Genomic DNA, 19,046 nt, shown 5'->3' on the forward strand with positions numbered 1-19,046 from the left:
ACGAAGAAGCAGTTGCAGTAGTCAATAATCTGCCCAATGATGTGGCCTCTTGGCCTGAAGTTATAGATCACCATTTGAGAGTTGAGCTAGTCAAAGCAGGGCCAGAAAAGTATCAAAACAAGGATTGGCCATTTGCTTCCTGCAGCAGAATAATTAAAGTTGGCGACAGCACTAAGGTTGAGGGAAGAAGTGTTTCTAAAGAATGATTCTATAAAATACTCAGAAACGGTGACAGAATTTTGAGAAGTTGGTTATTATATTCGAAAAAGCAATCTGGATTGTATTGTTATTGCTGTAAGTTGTTCCACCTTACTGGCCTTGCCTTATTTAGCACAAAATGTTTCGATCATTTTTGGCATTTAAATCCTCGCATATTTGAACATGAGAATTCCCAAATTCACAATGAATGCATGGAAAAATGGAAAGAGCTTGCAATGAGACTACAATCGCAACAAACAATTGACAAGAACATGCAGAAACATATGGATGGAGAGCGAAAGAACTGGAGAGCAATTTTAGAAAGCGTTGTTGATGTCATATTATTTCTAAGTAAACAAAACCTTCCTTTTCGAGAACATTGTGAAGATTTTGAATCCAACAACCAAGGGAATTTTTTAGAGACCGTGAAGCTTCTGGCAAAATATAGTCCCGTACTCAGCAAACATCTTTCTGATAATTGTATTTCTAAGAAGATGACAACTACTTATATTTCTTCCACTACTCAAAATGAGCTTATTTTGCTTCTCAGTAAAAAAGTCAAAAGCATCGTTCTTGAAGAGGTGCGCGAAGCTAAATATTTTGCGATTATGTGCGACAGTACTCCGGACATATCACATACTGATCAAATGACTCTTATAGTGAGGTAGGCTATATGTAACAATCAAAAACAGCGTTGCCCAACTGAAGGAATCGTTTTTGAATTTCGTTCCGCTGAACGGAAAAACGGCAGCTGACATTTCTCAATCTGTTCTAGATGAACTTGAACTAAACAACTTAGATGTGATGATGTGTAGGGGACAAGGCTACCACGACAACGCATCCATCTACTATGTCGGGAATTCATGCTGGAGTGCAGCAAAAAATCAAAAACATAAATCCAAAAGCACTATTCGTGCCGTGTGGAAATCACACACTGAATCTTGCAGGCGTTCATGCCGTCGGATCACCGCAATTAAGCGACAGATTTTTTGCTGTTTTAGAAAGATTGTATGTATTTTTTGCTGCTTCTACGCATAGATGGGATGTCCTTCTAAAGCAGGGAGGGCAACATACGGCCCGCGAAGGGATTTTGTCCGGCCCGCGGAGGGTTTTCCGTCATACATGATATAAGTGTGGCCCGCGGCCCCAGTCTGCCGAGATTTCTTACTATCTTGCTTACTACGTCAAATTTTAGTGATTGTATATATACGTGTATGCGCAGCGTGCGAGTGTGGAGCTTACGCGTAAGTACGTCGAAGCGAAAAGACTTGCATTATCGTTATTCACGATGTATACTCAACCCTAATGTCGTTTGTTGTAATCATGGTGTTTGTCGACTATACAATGGTCATTTACACCAGGTTGATATTTCTTATTTTTCATTCCGTAACCGCCGACTTGTAGCACGGGACACTTCTAGGCTTTTGTAAGACGTAGGGTTACCATATTTTGGAAATCTAAAAAGAGGACACTTTTTCAAAATTTTCAGACTTGCAAAACCGGAGGAAAATCCTGAAAAAATGATAAATTTTTCCCACTTCGTGGTCGGTTGACTGAAAAAAGAAAGGTCAACTTTCTCGCTCAGCGACCAAAATACAGTTTTTCCTTTCACAATATCAGTTGATTGACTAAAAAAAGCTCAACTTTCCGGCTCATCTCCCAAAATAGCCGTTGATGCGTTACTTCAGTGCCAATTTACTGTATCTCAGTCGATTTTGCCATATATTTAACCAAAATTCTCAAAAATAGGACAAAATCAAAAATACGAGGACATTTGAGCGTCCTCCGAGAACACTTTCAAAAAAATCAAAAACGAGGACAAATCCTCTTAAAAGAGAACGCATGGTAATCCTAGTAAGACACCGCTTATACCAGGGTCGCCAACTCAGAACGGGTCGCGGGCCACTTTTCAAATTTCGTAGAGGACGCGGACCTCATGAATTCAATATCAAGATTGTTGAGCAACGCCGCTATCTCGTCACCTACTCAACCCTAATGAATTGATATCTTGGTAAATTAGGGGTAACGGGGTTATCGAAACGCCTTGAAGAAATCTTAATTAAGGATTGCACCGTGTGTTGATTGATCAGATAGAAGCAGATATGGCGGCGCCTGTATGTCAATGCTATTCTCAAATCCTCATTGTCTTCGTCATTATTGGCGAGAAATGGCTTTGAAGTGTCATTGCTGTCATTAAAATACATTCATTAAATACGATTTATTCCTTGTAGATGTGGATAAATGGGCGAATAATGTATCGAATTAGCAATCCGGCCCGCCAAGTAGCCTACTTAATTTTCCTATATCCGGCCCGCCGACTGGAGAAGTTGCCCGCCCCTGTTCTAAAGCATGCGCCAATCGCGCTGAAGCGAGTGATTGATACGCGATGGAGCGCACATCACGCCGCTGTAAAGGCCCTTCACGCAAGTTTTGATGAAATTTTGGATGCTCTTGAGGAACTAGGTAATCCAAACGAAAATCTTACTACACGAGGTGACGCTCATAGTATTCTGGAAGCGATTCAGAATTTCTCTTTCTATTCCTTCTTATGTTTTTGGAAAGTAATCCTGCGAGAATCTCATGACACACAAACTTACTTGCTGCAAAAAGGACTGTTGTTAGAGCAATGCTCTAACAAGATGAAAGCGTTTGTTAATTTTTTAGTGGAAGAACGAGCTCACGTGGTTGAAGGTTCTGTAGATGCAGCGATCACAAAATGCAGAGAGCTCGAGATTCCAGTTGAAGATCGGAGAGTTCGCAGAAAAAGGAGAATGCCCGGCGAACAATCAGAAGATGCTGGACTCAGTGTTGTTGAAGAAGTTAGACGATGCATGTTTGAAACTTCGGACAGATTTAAACTTGAAGCTGAAACTAGGTTTACCGGCATACACCACTTGAATGATATGCTTAGATTTTTGAATCCCCACGCGCTGCTGCAAATCGAAAGTCACAATTTATTCAGCAGCGCTTTTAAAAGCACTTATGACGACGAGGTGGACTTTTTGGAGTTGGCTGCGGAAATCGACAGATTTAAAAGGCTGGTGCGGAGCAGTGAAACCACGTTTGATCGTAGTGCAACAGCGTTTGATGTTTTACGGTGGTTAGTTAATGCAAAGCTACTTGATTCGACCCCATATTTATGCTTGTGTCTGAAACTTTATCTGACCATTGGTTTTTCAATTGCGAGTGTGAGAGGAGCTTCTTAAAGCTCAAACTAATTAAGTCTTATTTACGTTCTACCATGAATGATGATCGGCTATCAGCTCTATCCATTCTGCCTATAGAAAGAGACCACGTTAAAAAAACTTGAATTTGAGGATATTATTGCTGATTTTGCTTCGGCGAAAGCCCGAAAAGTCAAGTTTTGAGGCGGCTACTGATTATCTATTTGCACAATACATTCGTTCGCTATTTCTTGTCTTTATTATTTTTGGCCTTATTAACGTTGAGACGGTGAGGCTGAGACGCGGCATATTATTTGTAATTATTTTTATTGACAAGATTGCTTGAATATGAATCTATGTCGAAATTTGTTGCGGTCTACTTAGGGTGGCGGCACTTTAAGCGAGAGCCAGGTGCGGCAGCACGTGCTGCTACGCCAGTGATGGGAAGTAGTCGATTACGATTACTTCGGATTTTTTTCGAATGTAATCGATTGCGATTACGATCACTTCAAAGTGTTGTAATCGTCGTAATCGATTACGATTACTAATCGCGATTACCCCATGTCTGGTCATAAGGTATTTCACAGGATTGTGATTGCGGTGAACGGTAACGGAGAACCGCAGACTCATCTATTTATTTAGCCTATGTCGAACTCGAACTGCTATTCTCCCCGAAATCGCGAATAGCCTAAGAGAGAGAGAGGGAGGGAGAGAGAGAGAGATGATATCCTTTTTTCCTGCACCATCGAGATGCTTTGACGACGGAAATGCGATACGACCGTAAGGTCTGCACCCCCGTTTTTCTCCTCCATGCTATCCGTGGATGCTGAGCGCCTACCAGGATAACTGCGGATACCAGTTTTCGAGTCTTTGGTATGACGCGGCGGGCCGGAGATCGAACCCACGACCTACCGATCGAGAAGCCGGATGCATGACCATATCTCGCTCATGAAAAGTTGTTGAGAGTCGTTTCTCAAACTCATGAATTAATTTCGTCAATAATATTTATACATGCACAATGCACATATTAGGCTACTATCAAATATTTATCCTTTCTCCGCCCATGTGATCATATTTACCGGTACAGCTGATGGAGGGTTGTATTCTAAAATTTAGTGCACATAATTAATGATGAGATTAAAATTTTCAAGTCAAAAATTGAGTAGCCAATAAGTCGTAAATTCAAATTGCATTTTGGCGGCAATCAACACACGCTCATTACGTGTAGACGGCCGCACAATTGTACTTATACGGCCGCAGGTTGGCCTCCCCTGGCCTAGGGTTTATCTGAAAACCAATCTAACGAAGGATTCTCACTCAATTCCAATCCGTAAATTCCGAACTAACAGCCCGCGCTGCAACATCATGGACTCTGCTGCAGCTATCTAGCGCTCGCCACTACGAATACATGGTATTGTCCTGGCTTCATGGACATTCGCCATTTAACGGTGATGGGCCGGTCGACCTTTCCTCGTAATTATTTGATTGTGCCATATTCGACAAGCTCAAATACCGGTACTTACAAAATATATAATTTCGACGTAGTAAAAATATAATTAGCAAAGTAAAAACACAACTGAATCAGCCATAAGGTCCTTTCTTCTTCATGAGGCCTTCTCTCGCCTTGATGAACGCCATGATATTAGCATCTGTGTCTTTATCGCCGGTTAAAGGTATTTTCGTATCGCTCCCTTGCTGCTGCATTCTTATACCAGAACTCAAGCTACGATGGAGCATCCCAGATTCGTTATCACCAGGCATCGCTCTCCTGGACGGTGCACTATGGCTCGAATTTTGTTCGGACGGCATGGAAATGCCTGAGTTTGTGACGGGTAGCCTGAACGCTGGAACTGGTACGCGGTAATTTCCTACGGGCGGTTTAGTCCTTTGTGAGGGTGATGTGTCGGCAGGATGTGCCGGAGGCTTTGGGTATCGGTGGGGTGATTCGGGCGGGGTTCTCCACGCTTCTTTCGTTCTGGTTGAGGTGGACGGCAAAGGCACGTCGGAGTAACGATAACCGTTACCATTGAATAATTGCTTTTGGACGCTGGAAGATCTAAAAACGATATTGATTAAAGCGTACAAAAATAGCAATAGATCGTAGAAGAAAAAAAGTAATTCGTAACTGACAATCTCTCTTGGCCAGACATGGTCGTATTGGGACCCTCCTATCTGGATTAACGAAATAAAACCGTAGAATGGTTGATCATATCAGGGTTGTAACCAAGTCACAAGGTTCCGAGTCCCAAGTCAATCTCGCTTTTATAGTTTTGACTCGAGTCAAGTCGAGTCATTTTCAATTCACCACCGAGTCAAGTCAGCTAATAGAGGGCAGAGTCCGAGGCGGATCGTTTTTACTAGAGTCCGAGTCCAAGTCATTATGGTCAACGTTCAGTTTTCAGTTCAATCCGGTTCAATCCAATTGTTCCAACTCTGCTCGAGTGATATAGAATGGCTCGCATTCACAATATACAAATTCTCCTCAGTCTTAACAGTTTCTGACCCTATTTTCCAAGTATCACGACTGATAGATAAAACACCAATGATGTGGTAACTTTACTATTCTTCGAAGTTACGATGAAATGTCTGTCTTGGCCATCCTAGTCTTGAGTCTTATTTCTTGGTTCGAGTCATGCACATGCACAATGACTCGAGTACAAGTCCAGTCAATACAAAAATAGACTCGAGTCGAGTCATTTTACTCAAGTCAAGTCGAGTCACCAAAAATCGTGACTCAAGTCATTACAACCCTGGATTACATTGTATTGTAAACATCAGCAATTTCAGGGATAAAGTCTACAAGTTTATCAACAAAGGCATAACTTGTCAATGAAAATTTAATCATCAACTCATATTCAGGTAATACGAAAGTCTACAATTTATAGGATAGTGAAAAAATATATGACTGTTGGAGATGTTCAAATTTTCTAGGTACCCCCCGTAATCGGAAAAGTTCGTCTACCTTGATTTCCCGCTTGGTGGTCTTGTGCTTTGTTGACTCCACCACACGTCGAAATCTCTTTGCATCTGCACCCGAGTCCGATCGAGTAGATGATGTAAATGGTCTATTTCAGCTTTCATCGCCTTCAGCATCGTGAATGATTCCTTGTACCTGCGGCAATATGTAAGTGAAGCTTTGTCCATGGTGGTGGTTCTCAATGATGGAAAAGCCGCAGCCAGAAGCCAATCTATTGACTAAATGCTTATTTCAACTCAAAAATACGGACATGACATTGATGAAAAGCTCATCAGCGCAGAAAATGGACAAAAAATGACTTAAGCCCCTAGTAGCCTCAAAAATATTGGGTACTCCACAAAACTTCTTGATGGCAGCAAGTGTTTTAATCTTTGGAAAGAACGACAAGCCAGGAACTGTGCGATATTACCGGTAACAGTCCACTTACTCTTCTTTGACTTCTTCCATTTGCTGTCGAATTTGCGATTCTTGCTCGTTGTCCTCAAATGAATCGTCACTCCCGCTGATGGTGGCTAACAGAATTTGTAAAATTTGAATAAAAAGTGTCCATAAAGCTTCAACAAGGGAACGTAGATCAGACGGATTTAATTATTATCTCAGATTTGATTCGAGCAGATTCATTGCATAAATGGAATGGTATTGGTAATTTCAGGCACTTTTGGCTATATCAGGATATAGTATTGAATAGAAAATTACCGTTGCCTATCACCAGCATATATATCCTGCAACTGTTAACTATGCATGACATGATTAATCCACATAATACACACACCTAAACAATGGTCATGATGAGTTTGGGCAGTTATGAAATGAGAAACTGGAATGAGCTGTCCCAAAGGCAAGTTACCACTGTACCTCTTTGAATGCTTTTTGTGTGTTTACTGCAAGCAGTTATATTTTGGTAATCACTGTTCCTATGTGCGTGCCAGTTCACTTCCCTTCCGTCACTCAGAAATTAATGTCGAATGTACCAATGTAATGCAACAACATAGACTATGTCTGCTTTAATAGTAGCAAAATTCGGAAAAAGTCTGATCGTATGACTGCATTACTATGCAATGTTTGTATCTCGTGTGGAGCTGTGGTCTGAGGGTGAATATCCATAATTCACATTGGCCAAATCTAGCAAAATGGTAGATCTCAACAAAGTATTGAAAAGACACACACTAGGATTTCAATGCATCGTTCTGCAATTGATAGGAAATATAAGTTGCGAAAGATTCAGCAAAGCACACATACAAAAAAACAGGATGAGAGAGACGACTCACTTGACTGTTAGTATAAAACATAAATGAATGAAAAGTGCGTTAACAGTACCACCACTATAGAACAGTATTTCGCAAGCAATCGGACAGTCGCCGAGCAAGTTTTCATGAAAGTCGAAATATGAACAGATTTCACGCACGATTCTACAAATCAAGATTAGCAGATTACGAACTGACATATTTTTGCCGAACGGGTTAACGGGAAAATACGAAAATTCACGATTTCTCTCATACATCCCCAAGCCCGTTGAGACAAACATTGCTGACATGCAAGAAATGGAAACTCACCTCGCACGGCTCTCTGCTTCTTGAATTGCTCATAATCACTCTTCAATTTATCTGAATAAAACCTTGATGTGAGATCCTTTTGCAAACATCAAATATAATGGCACAATGAGAGTGACATGTTCACTTCATCACCTAGTCTATATCTGGTCAGAAGCTGAACGCTGTGACACTCTGCTATCTCATCAATAGTCTAGTAGTGGTGGTTGCATTGCTACTTCTACTTGTAATTGAGTCGATTTACCGCATTACTTCTACTTGAGTATCATTGCTGACAACTTCGACCTCCACTGATGATGTAATTATGAGTCGTAATTGAATATTTGATTTGACTCTGCTTGGGTCACAGAGACGATAACGCATGCACGGTCTCTTACTCATGACGGTTCTCGTCTTGTTGACTTTCAACCCCAAAGATTTCGCTTCCGAATATCGTTGCTTCAATCGTTCCTTCTGATCAACGATCGCTTGCTTATGAGCGTAGTTTTCCTTGAAAATTTCAAAAGCTTCCTGCCTCCCGGCAGACATCTCGGGATCTGAACGATAGAAGCGGAAATGAGTCAGGGTGCGAATCAAAATTTCAAAGTATTTCCATCAGTCTCGACTTTGGATTGGACTTTACATCGCTGTTCGACAGAAATATTGGACAGCGGCACTAGCTCAGTAACTTGCATCTCTAGTCTTGCAATGAAGAGGTCTCAGGTTAGATGCCTAATGGCTGTCACCCCTAGAAGCCAGCCGTGACAAGAAAATCCAACCCCTGCCATAGCCCGGGGTAAATGGTTAAGCTTGCGGCATCAAGGGTTTTTGGCGTTAAACTTCAGCCAAATCATTAAGCCGACAACTGAGCACTCATCGGCTACAGGTTGAGGGACTCTCTCCGTCTCTTTGTAGAGTATCGGTTCTCAAACTTTTAAAAGTATTCTGCCTGGTGGACTATTTGTAATTCCAACGCCCTACAAACATCAAAGAATTCCTATAGGATAAATACAAAAACCACACCCATGACAGAAATGGCGAAAACTGTCAAATTCTGTAAGCGTTTGACAGGTTGCGTACTCTAAGCACAAACACATGTTTTTCTGCAAGTAAGTTATATACTCTTGTTCGGGATAGCGCAACTGTCATGTAGCGGGGTACCGTCATTCGGTCTCAGTAGGTTGATATCGAGTGAATTCTGATTACGAATCATCTCAAACTGTTGTACGAACCCCAGTTGGTATGTTGATCCCGGTTTGCGAACGGGTGCACAAGAAAAATATTTTATTTTTGCTTCAACACTATCATCTTTTCCGTACCTTTCACACGGGACTTGAGCTCGAATTGCACGTTATCATCTTTCTTATGGGGGCTGGGTTCGTAAGCGGAACTATTGTACGGCATCGTGCCGCTAGAAAGATTGCCGTCGGATTGAGATCGATTCGAAGAGTCTGCGTTGGATTCCGCGTCCATCGCCCTTTTCCTTTCCTTCTTCAGCATGTTCACCAAGATGTCTAATTCGAACAGTTAAAGGACTACTTTCCCAGACGTTTCGTGAGCATCCACGTCCCAACTTCAATATCCAAAAATCATGAAAATAGATGCAGGAGAAATTTTGAGGCATAGATATACTGACAGCTCAACGCATTAGTACACAAAATTTTCCGATAAAAGAATCTGTTAGACTGCTCCGATAGTCGGACAGAAAATTATTATCAATGTGATCTCATTATAGTCAGAGGTGGTCAGTAACGAAGTACTTCTACTTATATGGAGTACTCAAGCAGGCTTTGCCTACTTCTGAAAGTGATTACGTTTTAAGACTACTTTGATTAGATCCACGTTTAGGCAAAACTAAATACTTTTGTTACTAAGCTACTATGTAAAACAGAAAGTAGTTTGGGTATATGCTTGCGTCACTTTTATGAGTGACAGTGTCATGACAAATTGGGAAAAAGAGCCTCTGCATCATAGTACCTGAATACATATTTAAAAGTCGCGAGTGAGACACATCAAGAGCGACCTCACTAACGACTTGCCCTAGCACTCGCTAGCGAAGGAGCGGAGCAAAGAAAGAAACGAAGTCGCGGGCCAATTTCGATACCATGTGATCACCACATTAGCCATGACCGATCTTTTCGATCGGTAGGAACTTCCCTTCGAAAAGGATACTAATCTCCATATCTCGCTGCTCCAAAATCTCTTTTAATCTTTTGATTTCATGGGGCGTAAGGGAAGCCTCACTCTCGCTTGATTGCTGTGCTGGCCCATCCGAGCTTGCAGAATCGTTGTGTCCGTTGCTTAGTTGTATCGACTTCAAGGCGTGCTTTTTTAATGCCCCGTAAGAATATTGGATTTTTCTCATATCGCCGCCAACGTCGAGGGTCGCCTCCAAGTCCGTGTCGTTCAGGTAGTTTTCTATCATTTCATTGAGGCTGAATGAAAAAGATTTTGTTACTAGTGTATTCATGTATATGTGTAATTGACAGAGATGGTGAAAATAGTCAGCATTGCTACTTAAGCTGAAGTAGAAGTATTACCGGGAATTTCTGCTGAATTACAACTAAAAATATAAATATTGATTTCAAAAAATGTGTCAAAACTAGTTCAAGTCAAAGTAGATAGTAAGAAGTTTCAGCAGTACTCACTTAAGTAGTTTCAAAAGGTGAATTAATTTGGTTGATAGATCTCATATTGTTAGCACTTAATCGCAAGTAGCTACTTCAAAAATCGCAAGAAGCATCCCCTCCACTAACGCAAATGACTGAGGCAGTAGAAATATGTGCAATTTTTGAAACTATATTCAGTTACCGTGATACAGGGGCTATTTCGCTCAGTTTTCATAATGTCACTCTGAAAAGTGGTGCAAGCATATCCCAAAACCCCTTCCTACTTCAGAAAATCCAAAGTATGTAGTTTTGTTTTAAAAAGCGTCATGTAAGTCTCAAGGCATATCCACTTGAGTAAGTCTTACAAGTAGGCAAAGTCTACTTGAGTTCCACAGAAAAGTGGAAGTATTTCGTTATTTTATATCTTCTCACAGGCTAGTTCTTGAATGCAGCATTATTTTTAGTTAACCTATTTTGGCCAAGATATTTCTTTTAAAATATGCTACTACCGTAATTTTCCAAGGATAGTACGCCCCCATGTATAATACGCACCCCTAAAATAGCATGTAAATTCTGGGAAAAAGCCTGTACCCATGTATAGTGCGCACCATGCATTTCAGTACATGAATAGTTCCGATTCCGTATACGATGTCATTGTTTTGCGATGACACTCTTGAACAATCATTACACAACGATCGCTAATCATTATACAATTAACGGTATTGTCTCTAAACGATAGTAGATAGCAGCCAAAGCCTGCGAGGCCGGCGGCGAGTTAGTTTAGGCCAACGAACCGACAGCTTGCGCACGATGCCTATTACACATGCGATTGCGCCTAGGCTAACGGTTACGTCATGCGCAACAGGTCTGTTGGAGATGCGACTGATTACGCTAGCGATTATATCTTGCGCACATGACCTCTTGTGTAATGTGTATGTCTAAATTGCATATGCGATTGTTCGGGCCTGTCGTTGACGCGATGAATTGGCGCGCGCGAGTGTCTATTAGTAGGCTTACCATATTTTGGAAATGTAAAAAGAGGACACTTATTCAGAAATTTCAGACATGCAAAACTGGAGAAGAATTCTCAAAAACCGGTAAATTTTTCCCGCTTCGTGATCGGTTGACTAAAAAAAAAAAAAAAGGTCATCACTTCCGCTCAGAGCTCAAAATAACGTTTTTCTCTCTACCTTGCCAGGTGGATGACTAAAAAAAAAGGTCTTCTTTTCGCTCAGGGCTTAAATCACCACTTTTCCCTCCGAAATACCCGCCGGAGCTTCACTTCTGCGCTAATTTACGGCATATCACTCGCGATTTCCTCTAAATCTGACCTAAATTTTCAAAAAAGAGGACAAAATCTCAAAAAAGAGGACAAAAGGGCGTCCTCCGAGGACACTTTCAAAAAAGTCAAAAAAGAGGACAAATCCTCTTAAAAGAGGACGTATGGTAAGCCTACTATTAGTGACCTAATTTCGCTCGCCTACAAACCGCAAACCAACTCAGCAGGAGATCGTGTGCTTTTGCACACGACTCTCGTTAATTGGCAACACGGTTCCCACTAATTACTACGCGCGATGGCTGAAAGTGATGCGCGATTGGAAACAAACATGAAGAAAGGTGTGATTTCAAGTTTTTTATCCAGGGACATTTTTTTCAAGGCTTGTTGTACCCATGTATAATATGCACCCCCCTATTTTAAGGCAAAAAAATCATGAAAATTTTGCGGATTATACATGGAAAATTACGGTATCTATAAATGTATGCATACGTAAGGCTATATTTGTGTCAGCCGTAAAAAGCCTAGACTAGAAAAAGGTTAGAATTTGGGAACGACTAACTCGTATTAAAGTGTGCCATCGTCTTGCTTAGCAACAGCTTTGATAACAAATTTGATTTCACTTACAATTATTATACCTCTAGCTTATATTGACACAGATTTGGAATATAAAGCCCAAAAATGACAAAACCTACCGTTCAATCTCTTCCTGCGTTAATTGGTCACTTCTTTGCTCTCCAGTTACCAACGACAATTCATCTTTCAACGACTGGATCTCTTTTTTCAATCTCAAGATCATCTGAACAATAATAATGTTTCAGTTGTGTAATTAACTCTTACTGTGTGAAAGCCATATAATTTCGTTATCCGAAATAAATTTACCCTCGCTACTCGACTCAAACCCTTCTTATTTGATATGTGGAATTCGGGATAAGAACTGTATTTGATGCATCACAATAATAAATGACAATTTAGGTATCAAATCTTTTCATAAAACATAATGAATTTGGCAGAGCAATCACTGGTAATTTTAGGAGTTGCGGTGAGTTATCGCTAATAACAGACAAGACGTAACTCTTCAAAAACCAACTTCAAAGAAGTGTTGGGATAAGGTCACCACATTATCAACTCTTAAATATTCGAATTTGAAGGCAATTCACAGTCATGAAATCTTTTCAGATAGGTCATTTGAGTGAATGCTCAGATGCAGATGCATATAATACTGAATGTCATACTTGTCCAATTTTTTTCATGCCGCGTTAAAACTAGAAAGACAATATAAGTGACTGAATTTTAAGTTTGTAGCTTGAAATGCTGCTCACGGAATATACTCTAAGTGAAATGTGACATGGAATCCGGTACACAAAAGATTAGTATTAATGACGTGGTCACTTCTCAACGAATTGAAAATTAATTCGAAAATGTGACTCTGAGCCGCAAGTCATTTCCTATTTACATCGTGTCAGAGTCAAGTCATTTTGAAGCCGTGACTCGAGTCATTCCAGAGCAGTGTCTCTAGTCTGACTCGAGCCATCAACACACTGCTCAAAAGTGGTTGGATTCATATTAAACTTTCGATCGTGTGAAGAACAGTGGATAGATTGTTAAAATACCATGTTTGATTGACTATGACATTACATAATGTGACATCAGTGACAAATTATTTCTAAAAAGAGTACAAATGGGACTTGAATTCCACGGAACAGTACTCACAAGTTTTGGGTCGAGCTCTTCGTTCAAAGTCGCTTCGTTCTTGATCAAAGCAACTCTCTGAGCAAAACGGCAAGTCGATATCGATTCCTGAAATACCAAGTGTTCGTTCACAATAAAATATTCAAAAGTTGCCTATTAATGAGGGCACTTGAAATTAGGGTTTACACACAGCCTTAACCTATTTAATCAATTAGAGTAGAGTTACCTCATTATGTGATTGAGAAACAAACATTGTTACAGGCTGATGTAACAGCAAACTCGTCACTCCAGGCAAAAACCACAATGGAACATATGTTACATCCGATTGTAATTATATTTAGGTTGATACAACATATCCTATGTCCTACTATATCACATATCCTGCCCAAGCAGAAGCATTATTGCTAGAGTTGATAATGTCCAATTCAAGTATCTAGTTAAAAAGTCTTTTGTGTTGTGACAATGTGTATGTATGTAGTAGTCCTATAGCGGCTTTCAAAGATGTTCTGATTTTGACCGGACAGGAATCCGGCAAGTTTTTCTGAAACAGGATTGGATCCAGATTAGCAGCTTTCTTTCCATGATCTGCACATCTCTACAAGCATTGTTCATACGTCTAAATTTTTCTTATCCACGGCAACCGTAGCAATCATTGTCGTCATGCAGTTCCCACCGAGACTATCCCTCAGCACCGATGTCATCATCGAGTTTCTGTACGGAATGTGCTGTCGGCTTTTTTCAGACAGTGCAATAATGACCTAAAAGCAATATTAAAAGATTTCTGAAAACATGATATATTATTATTGCGAAACAATTCTCATGGCATACAATTGTTAGCCTAAACAAAATAAAGCAAATAATTTTGCAAGAAATGTTCAATCTCGGTTGACTTAGTCATGAAAATTCGTGGCCAATGAAGTTGATAGGGCTTGTAACTGACTTGGAAATAGCAGCATTAACGGTAGCCTACATTTTACATGTACTCGGAAGCGACCACTGATTAGGTCAGTGTTGAAATTAATCTACTTATATCAGGCAATAAACAGATTCAGCTTTACTCACTCGAGCCATTTTTAAAAGCTTTTTAATTTAATTGATAAAAGTATCTACTATATACTAGTAAAATTTCTCAATAGATGATAGTTTATTTACGAATTTGCGGAAATTTTTATGTAAAGCGCTACTTTAAAATATCTCACCTGTTCCAGAAAATGGAGAGACAAATTAATATACTTGGCTTCGGTCAGCAACTGCCCGCCGACATTGGTCTTTGTAACACGTTCGGAACTGCAAAGTTTGTTACATGAAATTCTGCCAATATCATCTCATGCAATTGAATCGCCTACCCTGCGAGATCTACCAAGTGTAGTTTGGACCGTCTTATAGTAGCAGAGCCAGGTTCACGACTCGTGATGTGAATCGTAAAGATGCAATGAGACCGTGTGGATGCTTGGTTCATTGGGGTTTCGGCAATCATTCTAAAATAGGTAGAAGTGTGGATTAGCATCCTAATTGTGATATCAGTGGCTTTGCAATTGCACTAGCAATATCTCTGTACTGCATTACAGAATCAGTTGTATCTTGGTATTTCGAAAATTAACTTTCATCACATAACCACTTTTCTGAATCGACCTACCATGTTAGAACGAACGGTAGGCCTACATTTTGGATGAAATTGCACAGAAGGGATGTATTTTATCTAGTTGAATTTGTGAAATTTGTAAAATGGCTTGACCAGCTGACTTGATGGTCATATCACTGGCCACCATTTCACCGCAATACTTTCTTGCATTTGGAAATAAACTTCTGTCTGTCTGTCTGTATGTAATATTACTTGTGCATGAGACTCGAGCTAATTTGGGTAACTGGATTCAGAAAAAGGTCACTCTTTTATTGAAGCTCATCCCTTCACTACGGTTTATTAAATTGTGTCATATTAAACAACTCACCTATTAGTATCACCGAGAAAAAGTAAATTCAGAGCTTCTTCGATGTTTTGCGCGGGTAAAAGCGATAAATTCTTCAAGTGAATATTTTGGTCGGGATCTTCCATCAGCAGGACTTTGCTGTCAGGTTGCCATACTGGTAAAATATGTCTGCCAACGGCCAAACTGAACAAAATGACTTACGGCAAATCTTCTAGTTTTGCAGCTTCGTGTCTGGGATCAAGCAAATCGTATCCATTCTCATTGTATATCTCCAAATACGAAATTTCTGTGGAGTATATGTGTCCCTTGTCTGCTTCATACTGAAAAAGTAACACATGTCTATGCTTTTTTTTATGGTGCAAACAGTTGGTACAGGTACCAGGAAATTATTTTTAGTGCAATGGCAGAGAGCGGGGGACTAATGTACCATTAACGTGGGCGTACTCAGTACTAGCAGTTGGACTTTGTGGCAATTAATTTGGGACACCTGATATTGATTTTCTGTGCGAATTGAAATCTGTTCTTGATATAGCTCGAAGTTGAAAATTTAGCAATTATAATTTTACATTTTTAAAATTCTTAGGGGTGGAATATAAAATCTCACATCAGATAGCATCTGTTTAGGTGTTTTCTCTACCAGAGCACAGGTTTCTTCTGCTATTACAGCATCTTACTGTTTTATTCCACAGTGCTGGTTACATTCTAAGATGCCAGTGTTACCGTCAGCATAATCAATCAATCTATTTGGAAAACGAAACATGCTGTCTCAGAGCAAGATTTTCATCACTTTCCATCGGCTTGGCCCACCATTTTTGTTGTTAGACAATGACATTGCAAACAAAAAAGGTCTCACGAAGTCATGTCATTCAGGCAGTCATCATTTATTATACAGTACGTGTTCTAGAGATAAGATATTTCAAGAACCATATAGCCTACAAACTTATTCGGACATTTTTACGCTATTTCAGCAAGAAATTTCTCTCATACCATAAAATTGGCATTGGTCGCAGAATTAAACATGTTTTAAATAACGTGCGTATGCCCATTGCCAATATTGCAATGAGTGCGAGTAGAATTAAAGGATGTATTTCGATACCTTCTCAAATAAGTAGGAAAGAGATCTGGGTATGATGCCGCGGTCCGCAAATTTTTCCGCTCCTCCCGTGATTGTGAAGGTTTTGCCACTACCAGTCTGTGACAAAGATAAGTGATTATGCATTTGAAATGCTTCTGATTACGGGCTATTTTTGTGATAGAAAACCATAGAGGCTGACTCAATGATCATTCAGGGGTAGAAGATGTAGTAGAACAATTAGTGAATAAATTATATTCATGAATGAAGTGCAGCAATATTCCCCTTTCCGTGTAGAAGTTTGAAATTAGGAGATCATAAATATTTAACGACTCACTTGACCATATGCAAATATTGTTCCATTGTATCCAGACAAAACGCTGAAGAAATACAAAATTGTAATACAGGGATAATGTGAGATAAAAGCCATATGATCTTACTTGTCAACCACATCTTTTGCGACGTGGTCGAATACCACATCTTGCTTTGCTTGTTGGTCAAACACCTTCTCGAAGCTGTAATAAGTTATAACTATATTTGAAACATCAAAGTTACCAAAACTGTGGGAGAATAACATATTAACGATAATTGACTAACTATTGGCTGATTTTACAAATAAAAACAAGTGCTATATTCCTGATTTCTGCCTCATGTTTTACTTACGAAAATTTGTACGACTCTCTCTTGTTGTTTACAAATCCATCCTGTTGATCACGGGGAACTACAAATTCGACAGAGGACTTGGGCAACGTCTCGTCATCATCCACAGAAAATATCTGAAATTCATGATGAATATTTTGGAACTTAACAAATTGAGAAAGAATCAAAAGTGTGTGGAGTAAACAGAATCGCGAAAATTCCAAGAATTGTTATGAATACGAAAAAGCAAACTCAACCATTCGCGAGGGTCCGAGGGTTGATTTCTGGTTGTGCAGTACATAATCTTACACTTCAAAAATAGTAACTTGCAACTTACCCCGGTCTTTAGCCTTGTGGGCTTTACCCGACAAAATATCTTAATCGTCTGTTTCACCATCCTCAAGGGTGTTAGATGATGCTCCAACTAAATACCGCAGACAGTTAACAGTTCGTAACTCTGTAGCGGGCAAGCCAACAAGGCAACAGAGCACACCACACAAAAATACTCGATGTGCTTATCTGGTCGGTCAATACAATGAACAGTTGATTGGAAGAACAGCTACATTTACGATATCAACAACTGCAGCAGCTTGACTGCCCACGACAGTAGGTGTCATGAAAGAGGTATTTAGATCAGAGGTGAGCATGGATTAGGATTTGAAAAAACATGATTTGTGAAATTTTGTCGGATTTGGATTGGATTAGGATTAGAGATTTTTTTCTGAACGGATTAGGATTTGGATTGGATTTAACGATTTTCTGGGAGTTTGATATGCGGTGTGGCGAATGGCGACAAACTCAATTCAGATCAGTTGGATTAGGATTGGACATGGACTTGAATATACCAAAGTTTTGGATTGGGATTTGGATTACAGTCCATCCTCAAGATTACCGGACCACGACTGACCTATCGATCTCGCTTCCCATGACATGCCGCCCTATTTCTTGTCGCATTCTTTTTCTATACTATCTTCTTTACTTTCATTCAGTGTGCATGCCTCCTCTTTACATCGCCTAGGCCAAAGTGGGTGTCAGATTCCATAGACTACTCCTTGTCGCTTCGACATCTTCCTGTCTTTTCATTGTATCGCATTTTTGTGGTGTATTGAACTGATAAAATTGCTAATAAACCAATGATGAAGATTCCATAGACTACTCCTTGTCGCTTCGACATCTTCCTGTCCTTTCATTGTATCGCATTTTTGTGGTGTATTGAACTGATAAAATTGCTAATAAACCAATGATGATGATGATGGATTACGATTTGCAGCTTCGGATTTGGATTGGATTAGGACATAGAAATTCCAAATCCGCTCATCTCTGATTTAGATATCATGAGGAAAACGTCCAAGTACAAGTTTATTCATAAAAACGTAATGGAATAAGTTAGGGCTACCATACGTCCACAAGGATTTGTCCCCCTTTTTGACTTTTTTGAAATGTCCTCGGAGGACGCCCAAATGTCCTCTTTTTTGAGATTTTGTCCTCTTTTTTGAGAATTTTGGTTAAATTTATATCAAAATCGACTTACATACAGTAAATTAATTAGCACTGAAGTAACGTTCCGCCGGGTATTTCGGGAGCTGGGCCGGAAAGTTAACCTTTTCAGGATTTTCCTCCGGTTTTGCTAGTCTGAAATTTTGAAAATGTGTCCTCTATTCAGATTTGCAAAATATGGTAACCCTAGAATAAATCCTTCGTCGTATGCTATTATATCCGTAGATCTCGTTGTGAGCGGATAGCAGAGGTGGTTAGTAACAAAATAATTCTACTTTTACTTCCAGTAGATTCTGCCTGCTTACACTACTTCCTCAGGTGGCTATGGTTTAGAGCTGACCTATCGATCTTGCCTTCCGTGACATGCCACCCCATTTTTGTCGCTTGCTTTTCTATACTATCTTCTTTTACTTTTCATTCAGTGTGCATATGCTTCCTCTTTACATCGCCTAGGCCAAGGTGGGT

At 39.9% G+C, this 19,046-nt stretch overlaps 1 protein-coding gene across 1 annotated transcript; it reads right to left on the reverse strand.

Moving 5' to 3' along the window:
- Window positions 1-4,872: 4,872 nt before the first annotated feature.
- Window positions 4,873-17,662, reverse strand: LOC145450304 (kinesin-like protein KIF6). The gene is made up of 19 exons (XM_080328816.1): window positions 17,422-17,662; window positions 17,109-17,221; window positions 16,886-16,960; window positions 16,783-16,825; window positions 16,470-16,565; window positions 15,575-15,693; window positions 15,395-15,511; window positions 14,792-14,923; window positions 14,645-14,732; window positions 14,060-14,203; window positions 13,467-13,553; window positions 12,449-12,552; window positions 10,041-10,303; window positions 9,188-9,382; window positions 8,267-8,425; window positions 7,893-7,943; window positions 6,767-6,851; window positions 6,325-6,474; window positions 4,873-5,418 (listed from the first exon to the last, which is right to left on the reverse strand). The coding sequence occupies exons 1-19, from the start codon at window positions 17,479-17,481 to the stop codon at window positions 4,944-4,946; spliced, it is 2,556 nt and encodes an 851-aa protein (XP_080184942.1). The 5' UTR covers window positions 17,482-17,662; the 3' UTR covers window positions 4,873-4,943.
- Window positions 17,663-19,046: the final 1,384 nt, after the last annotated feature.

This window comes from Botryllus schlosseri, chromosome 11, assembly GCF_051294905.1.
Source record: "Botryllus schlosseri isolate E-star chromosome 11, Bs_hap1, whole genome shotgun sequence".
NCBI classification, from domain to species: Eukaryota; Metazoa; Chordata; class Ascidiacea; order Stolidobranchia; family Styelidae; genus Botryllus; species Botryllus schlosseri.

Coding starts and splice junctions, on each gene's coding strand:
- LOC145450304 (XM_080328816.1), bottom strand. CDS start 17,481: ATGGTGAAACAGACGATTAAGATATTTTGTCGGGTAAAGCCCACAAGG. Junction 14,924..15,394: donor TTTCTCGGTGATACTAATAG/GTGAGTTGTTTA, acceptor TACCTATTTTAG/AATGATTGCCGAAACCCCAA. Junction 14,204..14,644: donor CTCTCCATTTTCTGGAACAG/GTGAGATATTTT, acceptor TATTGCTTTTAG/GTCATTATTGCACTGTCTGA.